General features: G+C 36.3%; 1 protein-coding gene and 1 long non-coding RNA gene across 7 annotated transcripts in view; one reads left to right on the top strand and one right to left on the bottom strand.

The window, feature by feature from the left end:
• NPAT (nuclear protein, coactivator of histone transcription) overlaps positions 1-25,015 on the top strand; it is a 64,005-nt gene that overhangs the window by 2,248 nt on the left and 36,742 nt on the right. For all 6 annotated transcript variants that reach the window (XR_013376771.1, XR_013376769.1, XR_013376770.1 and 3 more), the window contains exons 2-4: positions 19,606-19,724; positions 23,060-23,120; positions 24,451-24,523. Coding sequence is in view for 3 of the 6 variants with exons in the window: in XM_077893340.1 (XP_077749466.1) it covers positions 19,606-19,724; positions 23,060-23,120; positions 24,451-24,523 (253 nt within the window). In the remaining 3 variants the exon portion in view is untranslated. The remainder of the gene's footprint in view (positions 1-19,605; positions 19,725-23,059; positions 23,121-24,450; positions 24,524-25,015) is intronic.
• On the bottom strand, positions 212-24,997 carry LOC144311202 (uncharacterized). Its single transcript, XR_013376774.1, has 3 exons — positions 24,860-24,997; positions 24,263-24,485; positions 212-366 (listed from the first exon to the last, which is right to left on the bottom strand). It is a non-coding gene; the product is annotated as an uncharacterized LOC144311202 (long non-coding RNA).

Below are 25,015 nucleotides of genomic sequence, written 5' to 3'. Positions count from 1 at the left end.
GCCCATCTTCACGTCTCTTTTTGTTGGCTCCTTTTTTTTTCATAAGGTTAAAGAAATTTCGGGTACTTAGTATTAGACACTGCCAAATGCTAAGAATAGAGAAGTTCCCCTTAGAGTTCACAAAATAAGGTTCTTTTGCCCTCAGACATGTGTCCCTCCCCCCACATACCCCAAAATATTTAGATCTCACCTCACATTCTATGTCATGCTCTGTGCCACCCTTTTACAAATCAAAGAATGAACTCTTACTTTCCACCTCCCTTTTATTCTTCAACATGCTGACCTGCACCTCACTGCATGTAACCAGCCCTTGTTCTTCAGCTACATCCAGCTGTTGTCCTGCTGGACTTTTTGTTAATATTGTACCTGCCAAAATAAAGGAGAGTTGCTTATTACCCATGGGACACCAGTTCCGTTTTCTCAGCATGTCGTTCGAGGAGCCCTGTGGGGCTGATCCTGTCTGTCTCTCCTGCGTGATCTTAGCTGCTTCTCAATGTCTCCTCTATGCTCTAGGCATACCAAAGTACTTGCAAGTTTCTCCAAATAAAATCCACAATCTCTGAAACCTTTTCTAGCAAGTATAACTATTAATTTCTCCTTAAGTGCTTCAACAGCATTGTACATCACTTCTGTGAAACCCTTAGAGTGTTTTCTCATTGCTCGTGTTTACTTTATTTTTTTTTTTTTGAAATATACATGACAGAAATATATACAACATTTTAGCCATTTTTAAGTGTACAGTTCTTTGGCATTAAGTACATTCACATCAATCTGTAACCATCATCATCATCTACCAGTAGAACTTTCTCATCTTCCTAAACTGAAACCTTTTTGTCCTCAGCTTTCTTGATCTGGGATTAATAAAATAGGCTCTGAAAGTTCTTGGAAGCCCTCAAAACTGTAAAGATTTGTGTCAGGTGGGGCATTTTTATAAGTGAAAGATCCAGAACTTTTTTTTTTTTAGTTTCTAAATAGGTTTGTTCTTTCTGTGTGAGTCAGAATCCATTCAGGAAAACAGAAACCAATCTGAGTATTTAACGTGGGGGGATTTAATGAGGGAATTGGTTACACTGGTGATAGAAAAACTAAGACGACAAAGCAGCTTAAGTGAGCCAACTCAGAGAATAGCAGCAGAAGGAAGCCACTCTGATAATCAGGAAAACTAGGAGATGTGAAGCAGTCCAGGGGCTGGATTCTCTCTCTGGAAGATGGAAGGTAGACTTTTCTGGTGAGGGAGCAGTAATCCCAGAGGAGATTCTACTGAGGCAAAGAGGGAATGGGAGGAAAACAACATGGCTTCTTCCAACTGCCCTCCGGTCTCCCACCAGTGCTTCCCATTGTTTGAACACAGCCAGAAGCCAGCTGACATAGAGCCTAGGAAACACTGCCTGTGTGGGGTCAGGTTTCCTATCACACAGCACGGGAGGGGGGGGAAGAGATTTGGAAGCACGCAGAATCAGAATTGACACACCTGAAAGGTTCAGAGCCACTGATCCGATTCACTGTATATTACTAAGACAGTATAAATATTTATAGAACAACTGTGATCATAACATTTCTTTTTGCCTACTGAATACCTGTCATTCAGTCAGATTGTTACTCTGTCATCTGTTATTTATTCAGGTTGTGTTTCTTTTTTGTTTGTTTGTTTTCATAAAAATATGTCATTGATGCAGTTTACAGCATTTTTGGATCCTTACCCATTCTGTCTTTTCAATTGTATCTCCACCTGTTCTCCATCATATACGTGTGCTTCCTCCAAACTGGGCACATTTCCCTAACATGCTCTCCATGTGTGCTTTTCATGAGATTTTTTGGGATTTTCCCAACCATCCTTCAAGATTCACTTCTTTGTAACATATATAATTTTCCCCAAGTCTGGGCATACTTTCTCAATCCCCTATTCTCCCATAAAGTCCTATTTGTTTTACTACCTTTGCTTTGTATTACAGTTACTGTGTATGTATCTTCTGGGTCCTTTTAGGTAACTTGTTTATAGACAGAAACTTTGTTATTTGTGGATCTAATAATATAAAGCACTGTAAGTAAAGTCTTCCCAAGAATTGCTTACATTTTTAAATAATCATTAAATTAGTAATTTCTGGAAAGTTGTTAGAATATGTAAAGTAGATATTTTCAGGTAGGGGGATTTAGTATCTCTTACTTTCTTCCTCAGGCACCTCTTTCTTTAGCTTTCTCTCTCCATAAATAGGAAGAAGAAAAGGCAGACTCTTGGTATCTCAGTTCCTAAAATTTGGATTTATCTTCATTTTCTTTTCAAGTTATATTTCTCCTTCAGTCTATTTAACTTATTACAACTTCCACTGAAAAGTAGGCCGAAGACAATATTTTTAAAAGGGAAACTCAGGCATGCTATCTTACCTATTTGTCCAGCTTTGTCAGTAAGTTTACATAAAGGATAGTTCTTTTATGTTAGAGATGTATTTAGGAGTAAAAGGAAATAATGACTGATGGTAATTGAGTAAGTTTTTGTATTATAGTAAGCCATTGTTGCTCACTATTTTGTATTTTCATTGTGACATTTGAGATTTGGAATAATTTATACCTAAAACTTCCTCCTATTATTATTGTTAGTCACATAGTGGTCATCATGGTCATCTGATGGAGGGGTGCCTGGGTGGCGCAGTTGTTAAGCTTCTGCCTTCAGCTCAGGTCGTGATCCTGGGGTCCTGAATTGGGCGCCCTGCTCAACGGGAAGTCTGCATCTCCTTCTACTCTGCCCCTCCCACCAATCATGCTTTCTCTCGCTTTCTCTCTGAAATGAATAAATGAAATGTGTAAGAACAAACTGGGGCACCTGAATGGCTCAGTGGTTGAGCATCTGCCTTTGGCTTAGCGCGTGATCCTGGGGTCCCAGGATCAACTCCTGCATCAGGCTCCTTGCAGGGAATCTGCTTCTCCCTCTGCTATGTCTCTGCCTCTCTCTCTCTCTCTGTGTCTCAATAATAAATTTTTTAAAAGTCTTTAAAATCATAACTCCACCATCCAAATCACATTAGTCTAGAATAATTCAGTCCACCTTCAGGACCACTTGGGCTATATGATTTCAGGATGCTGTGGGGATTTGGGTTTTTTTCTTACTCTTCGTGTAACCACCTGTAGATCCTGGAAAAACCATGTAATGTCTTCCGTGCTCAGTTTCCTCCTCTGCAAATTGAGGAAGCCCAAGGTCCATCTCAGGTCTAAATTTGTGATTCTTGGATAAATCTGCTTGCAGGAGGTGCTTGTGAGTAACTCTGGGAGGGTTCCTAGTGCCCTGCAGCCCAGTGAGAGAATCAAGCTCATATACTGAAGGGCCACCTAATGACTTCATGGGCTTTGATGTGGGTAGCTAGGTTTTAATTTTCTCTTAGAGCAACATTCCCTGGGGTAAAGTGTACTTTGCAATGGATTAATAACAACCACATCAGATATTTCGATTGCTAGAGGATATCTCATTTAGAAATCAGGTTTAAGTCATACTGTTTTAATAGCATTTGCTATCAGAACAAAATAAAAGACCCCAAAGGAATGTTTTTACTTGAGGTTTAAATTTATTGGAATGTCAGAAGTACCTAAGAGTTAAGGATCTGTAAATATTTAAAACAAGGTGAAATCACAATACCAAATCTAATCTCTTAAGTTTGAGTAGAAACCAAAAGGAACTAGCAAAATCCCTAGGAACACTGTCAGTATAAACTTAATCCTATGATCATGTCTAATAACTCACGTTATAAGAGTTGGGGGAAATGCATCAGTTGTCAGTATAAGCACATAATCAATCTGCACATGAGAAAATGGATCATGTGGAGGATGCCAAAAAGTCTTTTTCCTTCTCTGGTATACCAGTGATAATGCTACCAGAAACCAGGCTGCAGAAATAATAAGCCATTCTACCTGATTTTCCAGGATTTAGCTACCCACACCCCTTCGTCAGAGCTTTATACATTACTCTAGCTTTCTGTGATTATGGACCAAATATATTAAATCTTTTATTCACCTCTTATTTAATCTTCTGAAGGGCCCAGAAAAGTAGCAATTGCTTACTCTATGATACGATGGGAGAAACCGAGGTCCAAGAGTTTACGTGCGTCCTGTAAACTGCTTTTTCTTCAAATGCCAAAGAACAGTGAAGGAAGATAGTTCCTTGATCATAGATTTTTATTCATTTGTTCATTTATCCATGCATTTATTCTTTTGCCCATTTATTCAGGAACTTGTTCTATTTTTAACATACCCTACTCTAAGGAAAGCTTCATATAAATCCATCCCACCCACCTGTCTTTTTGCTGTATTTATTGTATGTATATATTTTATTCATGTATTTACCAGTGATGGATATTTGGGTTTTATAGAAGTTATTTAAACTTATAAAATTTTACAGCAGCCTTGCTTATAAGTTTTTATGTAACATGTTTGATTTCATTTGAGTAAATACTGAGATGTAGGATTGCTAAATTAGGTTTAAATGTACTATCTCTAGGCACCTGATTGGCTCAATTTGTAGAGCATGGGACTCTTGATCTTGGGTTCATGGATTCAAGCTCCTCATTGGGTAGAGGCTTACTTAATTTAAAAAAAAATATTTTTTAATGGATCTACTATCTCGCTATTTGTTTTCTATTTGTCTCATTTCTTTCTTGCTCCTTTTTCCCTACATTCTTTTGGATTCCTTTTAGTATTTCATTTTGTCTCCACTATTGGTTTATTAACTTTAGCTCTTTATTTTTCTAAAAAGTAAAACAAAATGCATCAAGTCTAATCTAAAATAGGAACTCTGGATGCCTGGGTGGCTCAGTCGTTTAAGTGTCTGCCTTCAGCTCAGGTCTTGATCTCGGGGTCCTGGGATGGAGCCGCACACGGATTCTCTGCTTAGCGGGAACCTGCCTTTCCCTCTCCTCCTGGCACTCCCTGTCTTCTTGTGCTCTCTGTCTCAAATAAATTAAATCTTTAAAAACAAATAAATAACAAAATAGGAACTCTAGATTGCCCAAAGTAGGTATGTTTTTAAGAGCAGGGGATAAATATCTTAGATATTGCTATTTTAAGATACGTTGTAACTTTTAAACACTTTATAGAAGTAATCTAGTCTTTTTAACAAAGCCTCTTCTCAAGTGTATACTAAAGTGTAATGTCTTCTGATAAACCGCAAACTATCTGATCTGTGATAATTCCTTGCCTAGGGTAGCTAGCACAAATGACCATATTTTTCTGAGAAAGGTTAATTCTATCACTACCTTCTGTCTAGGGTGGAGTTTCTCAACTTTATTTCATTATTACACCCTTAAGGAATATTTTTAGACTTTTCCCCCCTAATCTCCCACATAATATTTTAATGTCACAAATATATTGTTCATATATTGTATGTACATCTATGATTTATGCATAAAAACGGTGATGTTCTCTTTATTCCCTTGCCTCTCCTGTACCAGTTTTCATCCCCTTAGGGCTATGTTATTTTTGAGAATTTTTGATCTACAGAAAAGCAAATCCACTTTAAGTAATTTGATTTTACACCACCACCTGTTAGAAGTCTCAAGTGGTTAGGAATACATCTGGGGTGCTTAGTACTTTTGAAACTCTTATGAAAAGAAATCATCTTTAGTTTTAATTTTTAAACATGTAAAAAGCTCCCAACTGCCCCGATGCCAGAGTGATTCCAATGGTTCTTACACATTTTAAATGTCTATATTTGTCAAATCGTAGGAGCTGATCTATTCTAAATAATGTAACTGTCTAAAAGCAAACCATCATAGAAATAATTTCAGCTGACTATAGAATTACAAGGGTTTATATTGGGTTATTTGTGAAAAATAAAAAGTGCGGGGGGGGAATAGCAATCTACCTTTGATATAATTTCACATTTGAGGTCATTTCACACCTTCAGTAATGTAGATACTGAAGTAGTATATGAAATAAAAGATTTGTGGTTTCTAAATGTCTTCCCCTACTCAAAAACACAGTTTTTGTGTATTTCTTTTCTCCTTAAGGCATTAGTTAGCAAGCTGTTAGAAAACTGATTCATCAACTATAAGTAGAAAGTGGTGAGTTGATTTCCAGATCCCAGCTAGGCCATTTCCTCTTTTTTTTTTTTTTTTTTTTTAAGATTTATTTATTTATTAAAGAGAGACATAGGCAGAGGGAGAAGCAGGCTCTTTGCTGGAGCCTAATTCAGGACTCGATCCCGGGATCATGACCTGAGCCAAAGGTAGCTGCCCAACTGCTGAGCCACCCAGGTGTTCCTAGGGCATTTCCTAAAATGTTTGGGGATGACAATTTTTTTGCCCTTTGTTTTTATAATCTTTATATATAATGGCTTCAGAGACCCTCTCATTAATTTTTTGCCTTGGAGGGCCTAAAGTTACAGTTCCAGGTGAAAAGAATAGAACCATATCATTTTAAAGATGGAAGAGACCTAAATAATTGCTTTAGTAAATACTTGAGTATTATACTAACACTGAGCTAAGTCTACTACAAAGGTAGGTAAAAGGGAATCTATTATCTGATAAAAGGAGTATGCACATACTGAGAGGATTAAAAAAAGAGAGTCTCTGAGGAAGTAGTAGTTAACCCTAGACCTGAAGAATGAGTTGGAATTAAGCTAAGAAAATAAGCTGCCCAAAGCAACGGGAATGGAGTATACAGTGGTCTTGATATCAGAGCATTTGTGAATTTGAGGAATTAAAAGACCAGTTAGTCTGGGAGAGAGAGAATGGCATGAGAGAAGGGCGAAAGAAGAAACCAGGATGCAAAACAGGTAGAGCTTCATGTAACATATTAAGAATTTAGGATTACATTTTTTCATTGAATTGTGATTATTCACATAGCTACCACAACATATAAAATCCAGTGGCATTCAGTATATTCACAATGTTTTACAAACATCACTATCTTAATTCCAGAACATTTCCATCATCCACAGAAGAAACCCCTGTTAATAGTTACTCCCATTTGCCCCGCTCACCCATCCTCTAACAACCACTAATTTATCTTTGTCTCTGTGGATTTCTGTATTTGGATTTTTCAAGTAAATGGAATTCTATAATTTGTGACCTTTTGTATCTGACTTTTAGAACTTTAGTTTTCAAGATTTGCCAGTTGAGGTAGTTACCTTTCGTGGCTGAATAATGTTCCATTGTGGAGATATTCCACATTTTGACTATTAAGAAAAAATACTATGAACATTCATTTACAAGTCTTGTTTGGATATACTGTTTCAATTCTCTTAGATATATACCTAAGAGTGGATTCACTTGATCATGTGGTAATTCCATGTTTAATGTTTCTGAGAATTTCCCAAGTGATTATCTAGTGATATTTGTACCATTTTACATTCCTACCAACAATGAATGAATTTCCAGTTTCATCAGTCTTTGCCAGTACTCACTACTATCCTTCTTAATTCTGGCTATCCTAGTGGGTATGAGTTGGTATATTTCATTGTGGTTTTGATTTTATATTTCTCTAATCACTAATGAAGTTGAGCCTCTTCTCATGTGCTTAGTGGTTCTTTATATATTCTGGATTCCAGTTCAGTATCAGATAGATAGCTTGCAGATATTTTCTTCCATTTTGCCCATTGTCTTTTCATTTCCTTCAGAGTATCCTTGAAAGCACAAATGTTTTTAATTTTGATGAAGTTCAGTTTGTCTAATTTTTCTTTGGTTGATGGTTCTTTAGATATCCTAAGAAACCGTTACCTAATCCTACATCAAAAAGATTTATACCTGTGTTCTGTTCTAAGACTTTTGAAGTTTTTGCTCTTATATTTACATCTATGATCCTATCTTAGTTAATTTTTATATTTGGTATGAGGTGTAACTTCATTTTTTTGGTCCAACTTCATTGTTTTGCATGTGGGTATCCAGTTCTCCCAGCATCAGTTGTTGAAAAGAGTAATATTTCCTCCATTAAGCTGACTTGGCACCGGTTTTGAAAATCAGTTGACCATAAATGTCTGGACTGTTGTGAATTCTGTCTCATTGATCTTTAAGTCTATCCTTATGCTAGTACCACATTACCTTGATTACTATTGCTTTACAGTATGTTTTGGAGTGGGTAAGGGTAAGTCCACCAACTGTTTCATTTTCAAGATTGTTTTAAATACTCTGGGTCCCTTGTATTTCCCTGTGGATGTTAGGATCAGTTTATTAATTTCTACACAAAGGCAGCTAAGATTTTGATAGGGACTGTGTTGAATCTAAGAGTATTGACTTTGAAAAACATTAACTCTTCTAATCCATGAACAAGAGAGATTTATCCGTCTATTTAGTCTATCTCAGTGATATTTGTAGTTTTTTAGTATAATAATACACTTCTTTTGCTAAACTTATTTCTAAGTATTTTTGTTGCTATTGTAAATGAAATTGTTTTTATTTCTTTCTTGGATTGTTCATTGCAAGTATATAGAAGTGCAGCTGATTTTTGTCTATTCATCTTGTGTCTTGAAGCCTTACTGAAGTCATTAATTGGCGTTAATAATTTTTCTGTGTGTATGTGGAGTCCTTAACATTTTTTATATGTGACAGCATGTCATCTGCAAATGAGGACATTTGATTTTTTTTTTTTTTCTCTTTCTGATGTGGATGCGTTTTACTTTAGTTTCTTTCCCAGTTGCCCAAACTAGAACTTCTAGTACAGTGTTAAAGAAATGGCAGGAGCAGGCATGCTCTTGTCCCTGATCTTAGGGACAAAGCTTTGATTCTTTAACCTTTGAGTATTCTGTTAGCTGTGGAAATTTCTTAAGTGCCTTTATCAGGTTGAAGAAATTCCCTTATATTCGTAATATTTTTATTATGAAAAGGTGTTGGATTTTGTCAAGTTGTTTTTCTACATCTGTTAAGATGATAACATGCTTTTGACCTTTATTCTATTAATACAATGTATGAGGTCAACTTTTCTGTTAATAGAATGTATTACACGGATTTGTTTCTGTTTTATTGAACCAGTCTTGCATTTCTGGCACAATTGCACTTGGTCATGGTGTATAACCACTTTTAAAAGTTACTGGACTTAGTTTGCTAGTTATTTTGTTGAGAATTATTACATCTGCTTTTTCACAAGGGATATTGATGTGTAGTTTTCTTGTGATGTCTTCGGTGTTAGTATCAGATTATTACCAAATTACCAAATGAAATGGGCAAGCTTCTCTCCTTTATTTTTTTTAAGAGTCAGTGAAACTTTTTTCAGTATTTGATAGAATTCACCAGTGAGGCCATTTGATCTTAGGCCTTTCTTTATGAAAACAGTCTACTACACTGCAGTCTGTAATTGATTGATTCCGATTTTGTTTCTTCTTGAGTCAGTTTAGTTAATGTCTTTCTAAATACTTGTTTAACCTGGGCTAAATTGTTGGCATACAACTGTTCATAGTATCCCTTGGTAATCCCTTTATAATTATTATTATAATCCCTTTATAATAAAAATATTTTCTACTTTCCTTTTGTTTTCTTCTTTGACCCTTTGGTTATTTAGGAGAGTGTCGTTTAATTTCTACATATTCGTGAATTTCTTACTGATTTCTAATTTCAGTTTATTGTGGTCAGAGTGCATTCTCTCTATAATTTGTCTTATTTTATTGAGACTTTTCATGTCCTAAAGTGTGGTTTATCCTGGAGGATGTTCACATGCACTTGAGAAGAATTTATATTCTGCTATTGTTGGGTGGACTACATTATAGATGTTGATTAGGTCTAGTTTATTTATAGTGATCAAGCCTTCTGTTACTGAGCTCTCTATTCATTAGCAAAAGTAGGATGTTGAAGTCTGTACCTTTTATTGTTGAATTGTTTAGTTCTTGTTCCACTTGTTAGTTTCAGCTTCATGTTTTTGGGGGCCTTCCTTGCCTGTAACATGCATATATGCTTGTAATTGTTATCTTTTTGATTATTTTATCATTATCTTTGTCTCTACTAACAATATTTGTCTTAATTTGTCTGCTACTGGTATAGCCTCTCCAGCTCTTAGTTACTGTATGAATGGTATATCTTTTTCCATCCTTTTATTTTCAATCTGTTTGTGTCTTTGAATGTAAAATGTGTCTGCTGTCAAGAGCATGTAGTTGGATCATATTTTTCATTCTGTCTGTATCTTTTGATTGTTTAATCCATTACCACTTAATGTAATTACTGGTAAGATGAGGATTTTTGCCTGCCATTCTGTTATTTGTATTCTATATATGTTTTACTTGTTACTCTTCTCTGCCTTTTTTTTTTTTTTACCATTTTAATTCCATTGTTGTTTCCTCTTTATTCCCCTTAATTTTTATTTTAGAGAGCACACAGTTGAGAGAGGGGCAGAGGGAGAGAGAATCCTCAAGCAGCCCCCCTGCTGAGCACAGAGCCCTGTGCCAGGCTCAGTCCCAGGCTCCTGAGATCATGGCTTGAGCTGAAATCAGGAGTTGGACTCTAAAACCAATTGAGCTACCCAGGCATCACCCATTGTTGTTTCCTTTTATATTTTTTATTTTTGAGTTATTTTCTTAGTGATTGCTTGGAAATTAGAAGTAACTTTTAAAACAATCTTGTTTGGATTAGTACCAACTTAATTTCAATAGTACATAAAAATTTTACTCCTGTATAACTCCATTGTTTTCCCCCTTCATTTTGCTTTTAAGATCATATAAATTAAATCTTTAAAATTATATGGTCACCAACCCAGATTTATACTTACTACTGTATACAGTTGTTACTTAAAGCAGAGGAGAGTTACAAACAAAAACTAATTTATACTGTTTTATATTTATACTGTTTTTTAATTTATACTGTTTTATATTTATACTGTTTTATAGTACAGTTGTCTTTAGTAGTGTTCTTTTATTTTTTTTTAACATAGATTTGTTTCACTGTCTAGTGGCCTTTCATTTTAGCCTAAAGGACTCTCTTTAATGTTTCTTAAAGGGCAAGTATGATAGCAATTTCTCTGGGCTTTGTTTTTTATTTTTAATCTAAGACTAGCTTAATGTCTCCATTTTGAAGGGGTTTTGCTGGTCTTGCTTGACCTTATTTGTTGTTTTTAGCGCTTTGTGTCATCACCTCCCTGCCTGTGGCCTCCATGGTTTCTAATGAGAAAAAAGCTATTAATCTTAGTGAATGTCCCTTGTATGTGATGAGCTGTTTCTCTCTGCTTTCCAGATTTCTGTCTTTTGATAGTTTGATTATGAGGTATCTAGATATGGATCTGTTTCAGTTTATCTACTTGCAGTTTATAGAGTTCCCTGGATAAATAATAGATTGTGTTTTCTAAAATTTTGATGTTTAATATTTGTGCATCATTTCTTCAAATATTCCCTCAGCATTTTCTTTCTCTCTTCTCCTTCTAAGACTTCAATTATGTTTATATTGGCACAAATGTGGTGTCTCACAGGTCTCGAAGACTTAACTTTTTCTGATACTTTTTGGTTTTGTTCCTTATGTTGGATAATGTCATTTGATCTCTGTCAGGTTCACTAATTCCTTCATCTGCCTCGTCACATCTGCTCGAGCTGCCCTCTAGAGACTTTTTCATTTTAGTTATTATATTTTTCTGTTTGTTTTTATTTTTGAGAGAGAGAGATCACAAGCAGAGGGGAAGCACAGAAAGAGAAGCAGACTTCCCTCTGAGCAGGGAGCCTGACTCGGCACTCGATCCAGGATCCTGGGATCGTGACCCAAGCCAAAGGCAGCCGCTTAACCAACTGAGCCATCTAGGAACCCAGTTACTATACTTTTCAACTCTGGAATTTCTGCCTTTTTTTTTTTTTTTTTTTTTGTATAATTTCTTATTTCTTATTTCAATGAAACATTGCTCTCATAATTTTTTTTTTTTTTTTTTTTTTTTTTAGATACTTAGGATTAGTTTTCTTCTCTGAACTTCTTTAAAATAGCTGATTTTTGGGACACCCAGGTGACACAATCAGTTAAACATCCAACTCTTGGTTTTGGCTCTTGAGATCAAGCCCTGCATCAGGCTCTGCATTCAGTGTAGAGTCTGCTAAAGTTTCTCTTTCTCTGTCCTTCTGCCCCTCCTCCCTCATTCACACACTCTCTCACACACTTGCTTTCAAATAAATTTTATAAAAAATAAAATAGCTATTTTTTTAAAGTTTTAAGTCTAGTGTCTTGGCTTCCTTGGGAATGATTTCTTATTGGCCGCTTTTATTTCCCTTTGTATATGGGACATACTTCATATTTCTCTGCATTTCTCATAAATTTTTGTTGAAAATAGGACATTTTAAATAATATAACATGACAACTCATAATCAGATTCTCCTGCCTCCCTCATATTTGTTACGGCTCTTTCTTGTTGTTTCAGCAGTTCTGGAACTAATTCTGTAAAGTCTTTTTGACTTTATGTAAAGTCTTTTTGACTTTTTTTTTTTTAGTTTATATCCTATGACTGAACGTTAATTTATTTTCTTTTTTTAATGCTTGGAGTCTGTAAGTCTCTAATTGTTTGCCAAGGGATTGTGTGTATGTTGCGGCATGCTTCAACATTCAGCTAAGCAGTTGGCAACTCTGCCTTAGCCTTTACTTCCCACTTAACTCAGAGCCTTACTGGTAAACCAGAGGTGAGGGCTTAGGGCCTTATCAGATCACTTCTGAGTGTGTGTGCTGCCCTACACTTGCACAAGTCCTTCTAAAATCCCAGAAATATATCCTAGCATTTCAGAGCCTGCTATGGACTGCTCCTACCCCAGCTTTTGTCTCTGTATTTTATCTTCTTTAGCTTGTTTGTCACATTCTTCATCAGAGGCAACTGTAGTATTAAGCAATTCCTGCTGATAGTTTTTTGGGGTTTTTTTTTGTTTTTCTATATTTTTTTTATTGGACTTCAAATTGTCAACATATAGTATAATACCCAGTGCTCATCCTGTCAGGTGCCCTCCCTCAGTGCCCGTCACCAAGTCACCCCATCCTCCACACACCTCCCCTTCCACTACCCCTTGTTTGTTTCCCAGAGTTAGGAGTCTCTTGTGTTCTGTCACATTCTCTGATATTTCCCACTCATTTTCTCTCCTTTCCCCTTTAATCCCTTTCACTATTTTTTTATATTCCCCGTATGAATGAGACCATATAATGTTTGTCCTTCTTGGATTGACTTCACTCAGCATAATATCCTCCAGTTCCATCCACGTTGAAGCAAATGGTGGGTATTCGTTGTTTCTAATGCCTGAGTAATACTCCATTGTATATATAGACCACGTCTTCTTTACCCATTTTTCAATGGACACTGAGGATCCTTCCACAGTTTTGGCTATTGTGGACATTCCTGCTATAAAGATTGGGGTGCAGGTGTCTCGGTCTTTCACTGCATCTGTATCTTTGGGATAAATCCCCAGCAGTTCAATTACTGGGTGGTAGGGTAGCTCTATTTTTAACTCTTTGAGGAACCTCCACAGTTTTCCAGAGTGGCTGCACCAGTTCACATTCCCACCAAGAATGCAAGAGGGTTCCCCTTTCTTCACATCCTCCCAACATTTGTTGTTTCCCGTCTTGTTAATTTTCACCATTCTCACTGGTGTGAGGTGGTATCTTGTTGCGGTTTTGAGTTGGATTTCCCTGATGGCAAGTGATGCGGAGCATTTTCTCGGGCTTGTTGGCCATGTATATGTCTTCTTTGGTGAAATTTCTGTTCATGTCTTTTGCCCATTTCATGATTGGATAGTTTGTTTCTTTGCTGTTGAGTTTCATAAGTACTTTATAGATCTTGAATACTAGCCCTTTATTTGAAAGGTCATTTGCAAATATCTACTTCCATTCTGTAGGTTGTCTTTTAGTTTTGTTGACTGTTTCTTTTGCTGTGCAGAAGCTTTTAATCTTGATGAAGTCCCAATAGTTCATTTTTGCTTTTGTTTCCCTTGCCTACATAGATGTATCTTGCAAGAAGTTACTGTGGCCAAGTTCAAAAAGGGTATTGCCTGTGTTCTCTAGGATTTTGATGCATTCTTGTCTCACTTTTTTTTTTTTTTTTTGGTCTCACATTTAGATCTTTCATCCATTTTGAGTTTATCGTTGTACATGGTGTAAGAGAATGGTCGTTTCATTCTTCTGCATGTGGATGTCCAATTTTCCCAGCACCATTTATTAAATAGACTGTCCTTTTTCCAGTGGATAGTCTTTCCTGCTTTGTTGAATATTAGTTGCCCATATTAGTTGAGGGCACATTTCTGGGTTTTCTATTCTGTTCCATTTATCTGTCTGTTTTTGTGCCATACCATACTGTCTTGATGATCACAGTTGTACAGCTTGAAATCCACCATTGTGATGCCCTCTGCTCTGGTTTTCTTTTTTAGTATTCCCCTGGCTATTCAGGGTCTTTTCTGATTCCACACAAATCTTAAGATGATTTGTTCCAACTCTCTGAAGAAAGTCCATGGTATTTTCATAGGGATCGCATTGAATGTGTAAATTGCCCTGGGTAGCATTGACATTTTCAAAATATTAATTCTTCAATCCATGAACATGGAATATTTTTCCATCTCTTTGTGTCTTCCTCAATTTCTTTCAGAAGTGTTCTGTAGTTTTTAAGGTATAGATCCTTTACCTCTTTGGTTAGGTTTATTCCTAGGTATCTTATGCTTTTGGGAGCAATTGTAAATGGGATTGACTCCTTAATTTCTTTCTTCAGTCTCATTGTTAATGTATAGAAATGCCACTGATTTCTGGGCATTGATTTTGTATCCTGCCACACTGCTGAATTGCTGTATGAGTTCTAGCAATCTTGGGGTGGAGTCTTTTGGGTTTTCTAGGTGCAGTATCATGTCATCTGCAAAGAGGGAGAGTTTGACATCTTCTTTGCCAATTTGAATGCCTTTTATGTCTTTTTGTTGCCTGATTGCTGAGGGTAGGACTCCTAGTACTATGTTAAATAGCAGTGGTGAGAGCAGACATCCCTGTGTTGTTCTTGATCTTAGGGGAAAGGCTCCCAGTGTTTCCCCATTGAGAATATTTGCTGTGGGCTTATTGTAGATGGCTTTTAAGATGCTGAGGAATGTTCCCTCTATCCCTACACTCTGAAGTTTTGATCAGGAATGGATGCTGTATTCTGTCAAATGCTTTCTCTGCATCTGTTGAGAGGATAATATGGTTCTTGTTTTTTCTCTTGTTGATTGTTTTATGAGTGTTGAACCAGCCTTGCATCCCAGGGATAAATCCCACTTGGTCATGGTGAATAATCTTAATGTCCTGTTGGATCCTATTGGCTAGTATCTCATTGAGAATTTTTGCATCTGTGTTCATCAGGGATATTGGTCTATAATTCTCTTTTTTGGTGGGGTCTTTGGTTTTGGAATTAAGGTGATGTGGCCTATAAAACAAGTTTGGGAGTATTCTGTCCCTTTATCTTTCGGAACAGCTTTAGTACAATAAGCATTGTTTCTTCCTTAAGAGTTTGATAGAATTCCCCTTGGAAACCATTTGGACTGGACTTTTTTGTCTTGGGCAGTTTTTGGTGACTACTTCAATTTCCTCCCTGGTTATTGGCCTGTTCAGGTTTTCTATTTCTTCCTGTTCCAGTTTTGGTAGTTTGCAGTTTTCCAGAAATGCGTCCATTTCTTCTAGATTGCCTAATTTAGTGGCGTATAGCTGCTCATAATACGTTTTTAAAATCATTTGTATTTCCTTAGTATTGGTTGTGATCTCTCCTTTTCCATTTGTGATTTTATTAATTAGAATCTTTTTTGTTTTTAATAAGGCTGGCTAAGGGTTTATCTACTTTATTAATTCTTTTAAGGAACTGACTCCTGGTTTTGTTGATCTGTTCTACAGTTCTTCTGGTCTCTATTTCATTGAGTTCTGCTCGAATCTTTATTAACTCTCTTTTGCTTGGTGTAGGTTTTATTTACTGTTCTTTCTCCAATTCCTGTAGGTGCAAGGTTAGCTTGTGTATTTGAGGGTTTTTTTCCAAATTTTTAAGAGAAGCTTGTATTGCAATGTATTTCCCTCTTAGGACTGCTTTTGCTGTATCCCAAAGATTTTTGAACAGTTGTATCTTCATTTTCATTAGTTTCCATGAATCTTTTTTTTTTTTCCATGAATGTTTTTAATTCTTCTCTAATTTCCTGGTTGAGCCTTTCATCTTTTAGCACGATGCTCTTTAACCTCTATGTGTTTTAGTTTCTTCCAAATTTCTTCTTGTGATTGAGTTCAAGTTTCAAAGCATTATGGTCTGAACATATATAGGGGACAATCCCAGTCTTTTGGTATCAGTTGAGACCTGATTTGTGACTATTCGCAATATGAATGTGGTCTATTCTGGAGAAAGTTCCATGTGCACTTGAAAAGAATGTGTATTCAGTTGCGTTCGGATGTCAAGTTCTATATATCTGTGTTCTATATATCTGTGAAATCCATCTGGTCCAGTGTATCATTTAAAGCTCTTGTTTCTTTGGTGATGTTGTGCTTAGAAGATCTGTCATTTGCAGAGAGTGCCGTGTCAAAGTCTCCTATTATTAGTGTATTATTATCTAAGTATGTCTTTATTTAAAAAAAAAAAGTATGTCTTTATTTTGGTTATTAACTGATTGATATGCTTGGCACCTCCCACATTAGGGGCATAAATATTCATGATTGTTAGGTTTTCATGTTGGGTGTACCCTTCAAGTATGATATAGTGTCCCTCTTCATCTCTTACTCTACATTCTTTGGGATGAGCTTTAATTTATCTGATATAAGGATTGCTACCCCAACTTTCTTTTGAGGACCATTTGAATGGTAAATGGTTCTCCAACCTTCATTTTCAGGCTGTAAGTGTCCTTAGGTCTAAAATGAGTCTCTTGTAGACAGCATAGATGGATCTTGCTTTTTTATCCAGTCCAAAACTCTGCGTCTTTCATGGGATCATTTAGCCCACTCAAGTTCAGAGTTACTGTTGAAAGATAAGAATTTAGTGTCATCATAATACCTATTCAGTCCCTGTTCTTGATTATTTCTTTGGGCTTCCTCTTTTACAGGATCCCCCTTAATATTTCTTGCAGAGCTGGTTTGGTGGTCACATATTCTTTCAGTTTCTGCCTATCTTGAAAGCTCTTTATCTTTCCTTCTATTTTGAATGAGAGCCTTGCTGGATAAAGTATTCTTGGCTGCATGTTCTTCTCATTTAGGACCCTGAATATATCCTGCCAGCCCTTTCTGGCCTGCCAGGTCTCTGTGGAGAGGTCTGCTGTTAATCTAATAGTTCTCCCCATAGAAGTTAGGGATCTCTTGTCTCTTGCTGCTTTAAGGATTTTCTATTTATCTTTGGAATTTGCAAGTTTCACTATTAAATGTTGAGGTGTTTAATGATTTTTATTGATTGGGGGGGGGTATCTATCTCCTGGATCTGAATGCCTGTTTCCCTCCCCAAATTAGGGAAGTTCTCAGCTATGATGTGTTCAAATATGTTTTCTGGTCCTCTGTCCCTTTCGGCGCCCTCTGGAACCCCAATTAAACGTAGATTTTTCCTTCTGAGGCTATCATTTATTTCCCTTAACCTTTCCTCGTCGTTGTCTTTTTCGCTTTTTTCCTCAGTTTCCTTCCTTGCCATCACCTTGTCTTCTGTGTCACTCACTCTTTCTTCTACGTCATTAGCCCTCGTTGTTGGGACCTCCAGTTTGGATTGCATCTCATTTAATTGATTTTTAATTTTGGCCTGATTAGATCTAAATTCTGCAGTCATGAAGTCTCTTGAATCCTTTATGCTTTTTTCCAGAAGCACCAGTAGATTTATAATTGTGCTTCTGAATTGGCTTTCTGACATTGAATTGCAATCCAAATTCTGTAACTCTGGTAGAGAGTAGTATTTCTGATTCATTCTTTTGTGGTGAGTCCTTTCTAGTCATTTTGCTCAGTGCAGAGTAGTGTATGAGTGGGCTGTGTCAAGAATATCAACCACGGCCTAAGTAAATTTCACCCTAGATGATTCTTGTTAGAAGTGAAAACCCTTCTCTCTGTAGTGTTCCAGCTGTTCTCTCTCTTTAAATCTCAGGTCAAATTTGTAGGTTTTCAGGATGGTTTGAAAGTTATCTGGGTAAGTTGGTGGGGCCAGGTGAGTTGAGGCCCTACTCCTCCACCATCTTGCCTGCCTGCTGATAGTTTTAAGCAGACATCTTAAAGGAACAGGTTCTGTGCACTGGGTGAATTTTGATTCAATTCAAAGTCAAGCCATACAAGTGGAGGTTTCCAGGAAATTTTCACACAAATCAAAATCGAGCCCTCTCTGACCCCTCCATTCGCTGCTAGGCTGTATGAAAATCAACAGCCTGTAATCACATTTAAAACAAGTATACCACTCAGCTGGGGAGATGAGCATGAGAGTAGAGCAAGTTAAAATGCCACACTTTTCATTATTATGGATATTCTTCTTTTTTTCTTAAATACTCCCAAAACTTTGATTTTCAGAGCCCTGAAAAAGGTTTTTTTGTTTTTAATAATTTGTGCTAGTGTTCTCGTTGCTTTTATAAGGAGAGGATTTTTGGAGGTCCTTATATTGTCATTCCAGCTGAAGCTGCTCAGAATTTAGAAGTTTAAACTGAGTACTATGGGAAATGATTGAAGGACTTTACACAAGAAAGTAATTTCACCATATTTGATCCATTGTCAAGGCAAGTGTGGTGCCTTACAGATGAAGCACTGAGTCCCAGATGATATGTGATTCCTGCCCCCCTCCCCCCAATTCACAATGCAGATTTAACCGAATAGAAGAACCTGGTCTCCCAAAATCCCATCCAATGTACTTTCTATACGATCCTGCTGTTTTTAGTGGTGTGTTTAGGTAATCCCCAATAACACTAAGGAACAGAAGAAGGATAAGTTGCTACTTGAGACAGATGGAGAATTCAGGTGTATGCAGGTACCAAGCACTGATCAGTAAAATTGCTCCCTAAGTGTCCATTAGATGTAAATGCTACAGCTGTCAGTGAAAGTGTCTTGATTCCCAAATGACATAAATTTAAAAATCAAAGGAGAACCCTTCTTTCCTTTAAAGCAGGTCTTCTGTTCATTTTTCTGTTAAACTGTTAAGCAATTAAGTGAAATGTACAAGTAAATAGCAACATTGGGAGAATGTGGGTTTTTTATAATCCATTAAGTTACTTTGTACCATCTGCCAGCCTGGTCAGTATGGAGGATATGGATTAGAAAAACATTTGTCATTTCTTTATTCATTCTCCAGTTATGTGTCAATACTTATTCCTTTGTGAGCATTACTGTGCATTCATTGTACTTCATCAATTTGTGTTTTTTTTTTTTTTTTTTTTTTTTTAAATTTTATTTATTTATGATAGTCACATAGAGAGAGAGAGGCAGAGACAGAGGGAGAAGCAGGCTCCATGCACCGGGAGCCCGATGTGGGATTCGATCCCGGGTCTCCAGGATTGCGCCCTGGGCCAAAGGCAGGCGCCAAACCGCTGCGCCACCCAGGGATCCCAATCAATTTGTTTCTAGTTTAGCTAGAGTATCTTCCATCAAACCACCATCTATTCTGAGACTACTTTGTACTGCAGCATAAACCAGTGGTTGTGGGCAAGGCTGCAGAAGTACAGCATGTTGTACCTGAGGTTCCATATATGACAGGAAACTGCATTTCTACAGCATTTTGGAGAAAGTACAGAAGTTACTGAAATTACCTAACCTTCTGTTTTTCATTTAGGTTATTTACAACAGGAAAACCTCACTTCTACCTGCCAGACTTTTATTTTGGAAAGTTCAAATTTAAAAGAATATGCAGAACACTGTACAGATGAAGGTTTTATCCCAGCCTGCTTACTGGTGAGTGACTTGTTCCTTATGGGAAGTAGTTCCTCATTGACCAACATGAGAGACCATCAACAGCAGTCTTAACATCCGCTCATTAGCAGCATCAAAATTGGTAGAGATTTGATAATATCCATGCATGACTGGAAAGACCTAAAAACGACCAGCTCTTCTTTTCACACATTTATGCCCAAGCTGGCAACTTTGCTTCTAAGAATCAGTTTCAAAATGACAGTGATTTCTAATTAGTTTCACTGCTGCTTGTTTTAGGGCTCACTTGTTTTCTGCCTGCTATGAACTAAATATTTGCATCCCTCCAAAATTCATGTTGAAACCCTGACCACCAGTGTGATGGTATTTATAGGCAGAGACTTGGGAATTAATTAGGTTTAGATTAGGTCATGAGGTTGGGCTCCTTGTGATATGATTATTGCCTTTACAAGAAGTGGAAGAGAGAGAGTTTTCTCCTTGAAGAGGCACAGAGGAGATGCCATGTGAGCAAACAGCAAGAATGGAAATGTCTAGAAGCCAGGAAGTTGGCCCTCACCAGGAACTAAATCGGCTAGTACCATGATCTGGGACTCCCCAGCCTTCAGAGTAAGAAATGTCTATTATTAAGCCACCTGTTCTGTAGTATCTTACAGCAATCCATTTTTTCCTATATCTGGTTGCTTACTTCAGAGAAATGTAAAACAGGTGTTTTGTTATCCTGTCACCTCTTTTTAGAATATCAGTAGACCAACAGATTATCATCTGGAATATAATGGACATAGTTAGGGGTCATGTTATTTGATATATTATTTTGCTAGTTTATTTTGAACATGTCTCCCTAGATTCATTTCAGCTGTTGTAGACAACATGCTTATCTGTGGAGGAAACCTGAAAAAAACCTACAAATCTATAAAACCTACACGTGGAGAATATCAAACATACTACATTCATTTAAGTTGTCATTTCTCCCCATTTTGGATCTATATATCCATTACAGTCAAAGTCCCCATAAGCATTTTTGTAGATAGCAACAAGGTGAACTCTAAATTTTATATGGAGAAGCAAAGGAACTAGGATAGCCCAAATAGTTCCAAAAAAGGGTATGTTGGAAGACTCACATTACTTGATTGTAAGACTTACAACCTCTAGTAATCAAGATTGAGTGGCATTAGGGGAACGTAGACACTTAGATCACTGGAACAGAATAGAGCCCAGTGCAGACCCACACAAGACCCACACAAAACTGATTTTGACAAAAGTGAAAAGGCAGTTCAGTGGAGAAAGGGTAATTTTATCAACAAATGGAGATAGAAGAATTAGACTTCCAAATTTAAAAAAAATCCTCTACACATACCTCGTACGGAGACTAACCAAAATATATAATAGACCAAATGTGCAATGCAGAACTATAAGACTTTTTAAGAGAATACACAAAATTTGTGTAAGCTTGGGTTTGATGATGAGTTTTAGATGTGATACCAAAAGCACTGACAATAAAAGGAAAAATTGGTAAACTTTGTAGCAATTAAAAATTTTGCTCTGCAGTAGACTTCAAAGAATTACAAGCCATAGGCTGGAAGAAAATGTTTATATTATCACATATGTGATAAAGGATTTGTACTCAGAGTACCTTGTAAAAAAACTATTGAATTTTTTTTAATAGGCAAGGATCTGAAGACAGCAATAACCTTATGAAAAAAATGCTTAAAATCATTAGTCATTGGAAAAATGTAAATTAATACTCTAAGGAGATACCAATATATACCTATTAGATTAACTAATGTAAACAATTTAAAACTGTCAGAACCTTAGCAGTAAGAATGCAAAGCAGCAGGAACTCACATTCATTGCTGATGAGAATGTAAAATCATACAACCACTTTGAAAAAACAGATTGACAATTGTTTATAAAATTAAACCTTCATTCCCCATGTGACCCAGTACTCATACACCCAGATATTTACCCAAGTGAATTGAAAAACATGTTCACACAAAAACCTGCACACTGATGTTTATCTGTGATGGTCAAAAACTGAACAGCATAAATGAATCTTAAATTTCTCAGTTCTTCTAAATTAGCCATTCTCAACAAATAAGTAAAAGGTATTGTAGATAATGGGAGCCAGGTTTCTCTGGGAGAAAGAAGACACAAATAAGCATGAGAATGAAACCTGTGGCAGTGGCTTATAGCCGGAGATACCACTCTGAAGCCATATTTAGTATTGGTACAAATCTATACAGAGACATAGGTATGTTTGTATATGTGGATTAGCATGTCTGTGTGATTGTGTGGCTCTTTCTGCTGTGAGAGCCCAGCCGTGGTGGTACCCCAGTAGCTACATGCACGCTCAGCCCCCCGTATCTTCTCTCAGTTCTGGAGGCTGGGAAGTCCAAGATCAATTACCCTGATTCAGTTCCTGGTAACAGCATTCTTCCTGGCTTAATAGATGGCCACTTTCTCATTGTGTCCTGACATGAATTTTGGGGGATGCAATACTAGCCATCATTAATTATTAGCTACTAGAAATAAAGCATGGTATGATGACCAAGGTAGTATTAAGCAAATCCCCAAATTTCTCAGACTTAGTAAAGACTGAAGAGCAAAGTAGAAATCTTCGGGACAGAAAGGGCCACTGATCACCTGTCCTATGTTAGATGTTGTCTTAGACATGTTTCACGTATCTTTACTCAATCTTCACAACAAATGACTATGAATTGAGATTAAGTCCACTTTTACATATGAAAGTAAGCCTTCCAAATTCTAGATATGTCACACATATAATAGTTTTGAACTTGAAGCCAGAACTGTCTGTTCTAAAAACCCATCCTCCTTGTTCTGTTAATGACCTCAATCTTGAGGTAATAAAAACCTGCACTTCAGTAATGAACGTGTGAGAGGTTGGGAGTGAAAATAGGACAGTGCTGATCCTTGAGAAGGCTCTCTCTTATGTACAGTGTTTTTTCACTTTGTTTTTTGGCAAGTTCACATGGCTTTCAGGATAGAAAAGGCAAATTAGGAATGGGTCCTTACTGTTTTCATAGAGTTGGGTGACTAAAACTAAACAAACAAACAAACAAAATTAGGTGACTGGATCCCTACCTCACAGCTGAAAACTGCTTTTCTGCCTTTGGACTATTTTAGCTAGAGAAACATAGTCACAGTGTCTTATTCAAACAGGCAAGATTCTTGACTTAGAGATTTGGTGCAACCCCTAACTTAAGTGACTTTTCATTTTTGATGACCTGTTCTTCATCAGAAAATCCAGATCTTTTATAACTTTCTATAGTGAAATATTTCACGGTGGGAAATTATTGGTAGTTTTGCACAATTTTTGTAATGCTTGATCTTTTTCTTTTCAGTCCTTGTTTGGAAAAAACTTGACAACAATTTTGAATGAATATGTAGCTATGAAAGCAAAAGGTAAGAATTCAGGGTCAGGGATTCTTTTCTGTTTTATACAGCATTTATCCAATTGTTTTAATTAGAAATAATTTGTAAAGATGCCTCTTAAAAGCCAAAAGAACACTTGTCTCTTATTTCCCAGTAAAACATATCTCAGCATATCTAATTACTTTACATTTATATTGATAAATGGCAAAAATCTGAATGCTAGTGAATATAACAAAATAATTTTCTTAAAAAATAATTCATACTCTAGGTATAAACTAGGTCTAAACTGATAAATAGGCATTACCATGTATTCTAGAATTTCAAGCCAATATTTTAAGTTCTTGGTAGTCTAAATCTCAACACAGGAACCAGTCATAAAATTCTGGTTTATATTAACTAGAATATAAAGTAATACTTGCCTAAGTTAATATTTTAGAGGGGGAATTAAAATTGTTTCCTTCATTCTCTAATATTCTATCAGAAAACTGAGAATTAGAGAAGCCAAATAACCTCCAAGATCACAGCACTAGAAACCATAGAAAGTACTAGGCCTAAATATTCTTGCAGGAATATTTAGAGTGTAAATAACTTCAGAAACAATATGCTATTGCAATATAAAGGTTTAATCCCATCTTGATGTTGGGTAGCTTTCTCTGGTTTGAGGGTTTTTTATTAAGTATATGGTAAAGATTTTAAATATCCTAGAAGTGTCCCATCACTCTGGGCTTGTAGAGCACATTCTAAAAAAAATTTGAGTCCTCGGGTATTTTACCTGTAATTTTAATAACTGGTAGGGCTTCTGTTAAGGGATTGCTGAGCAATTGCACTGATTTGGACATAAAAATAGTGGTTGTAGAAAAATAATTTCCATGTAGTCTCAGAGAAGTTTGCATAACCTTTATGATGTTATAAGCCAGATTATTTTAATTAACTTTCAAATGTCCTATGATCTCAAATAAAATAGATTTAAAATAGTTTGTCTTTTGTTAGGGGGCCTGATTCAGTTAGTGGAGCTTGTGACTCGATTTCAGGAATTGCATCTTTAAAAACCTTTTTTTAAAAAATAAAACAGTTTGTCTTTCTTTAACACAAAGAAGATAGAAAATTGATCTATAAAAGTTTCAGATCCTTTATAGATGTCCATTTCCCCTCATATTATATCTGATACTCACTGGCTTAAGAAGACCGTCTCATTTATATTTTTTGCAGGTCATTTTACACAATAGGCTTATTTCCTAGTTTCTTACATATGTCAACATCTGAGAGAAAAGTTTATTTTCCTCGTTGATTTTGTGTCCGAATTCAATGATGCATTTTCTTCAACAGTATTTATTAAGAAACTTTTCCTCTTATGATCTAGAAACGTCAAATGATGTCCCAGCAATTATGTCATCTCTGTGGAAGAAGTTAGACCACACACTTTCTCAGATCAGGTAATAAAAAGCCTGTATAGTAAGCTTATCAGAACATGCATGATGATTTTGGAATGCAAACACATATAGGAAGCTCTTTAGGTTTAAATCTTATGACCCAAACAGTGCATTTCTATGATACTGATCTAATTTTAAGTTTACTCTAGAGATTATTGATACTTGTTTACTTTTGATTAGAATAATTGGCATTAAATGCATACTTCAATAAAGTGTTTAGAAATAAGGAAATTGAGATTTACATAAGTTAAATGACATTCCCAAGTTCCCGTAGCAATTTAGAGGTAGATCTCTGGCTAGAATACAAAATTAATGCCAATCTTGTGTGAATTTCCTTACATAGTTGCATCTTCATTACTCATACAAAGAATTGATGAATTCATCCCTCATTGGTTCTTCCCCAATAAAGAAACAGGCTTGAATAATAATGCTACTTCTGGAATCTTCTAATTTTAGAATTTCCTCATGGTAGCAACGTCAACCTTTTACATAGGT

Source organism: Canis aureus, chromosome 3 (assembly GCF_053574225.1).
Source record: "Canis aureus isolate CA01 chromosome 3, VMU_Caureus_v.1.0, whole genome shotgun sequence".
NCBI classification, from domain to species: Eukaryota; Metazoa; Chordata; class Mammalia; order Carnivora; family Canidae; genus Canis; species Canis aureus.
Note: the sequence above shows the minus strand (reverse complement) of the source record. Positions and strands in the feature narration are given on the sequence as shown.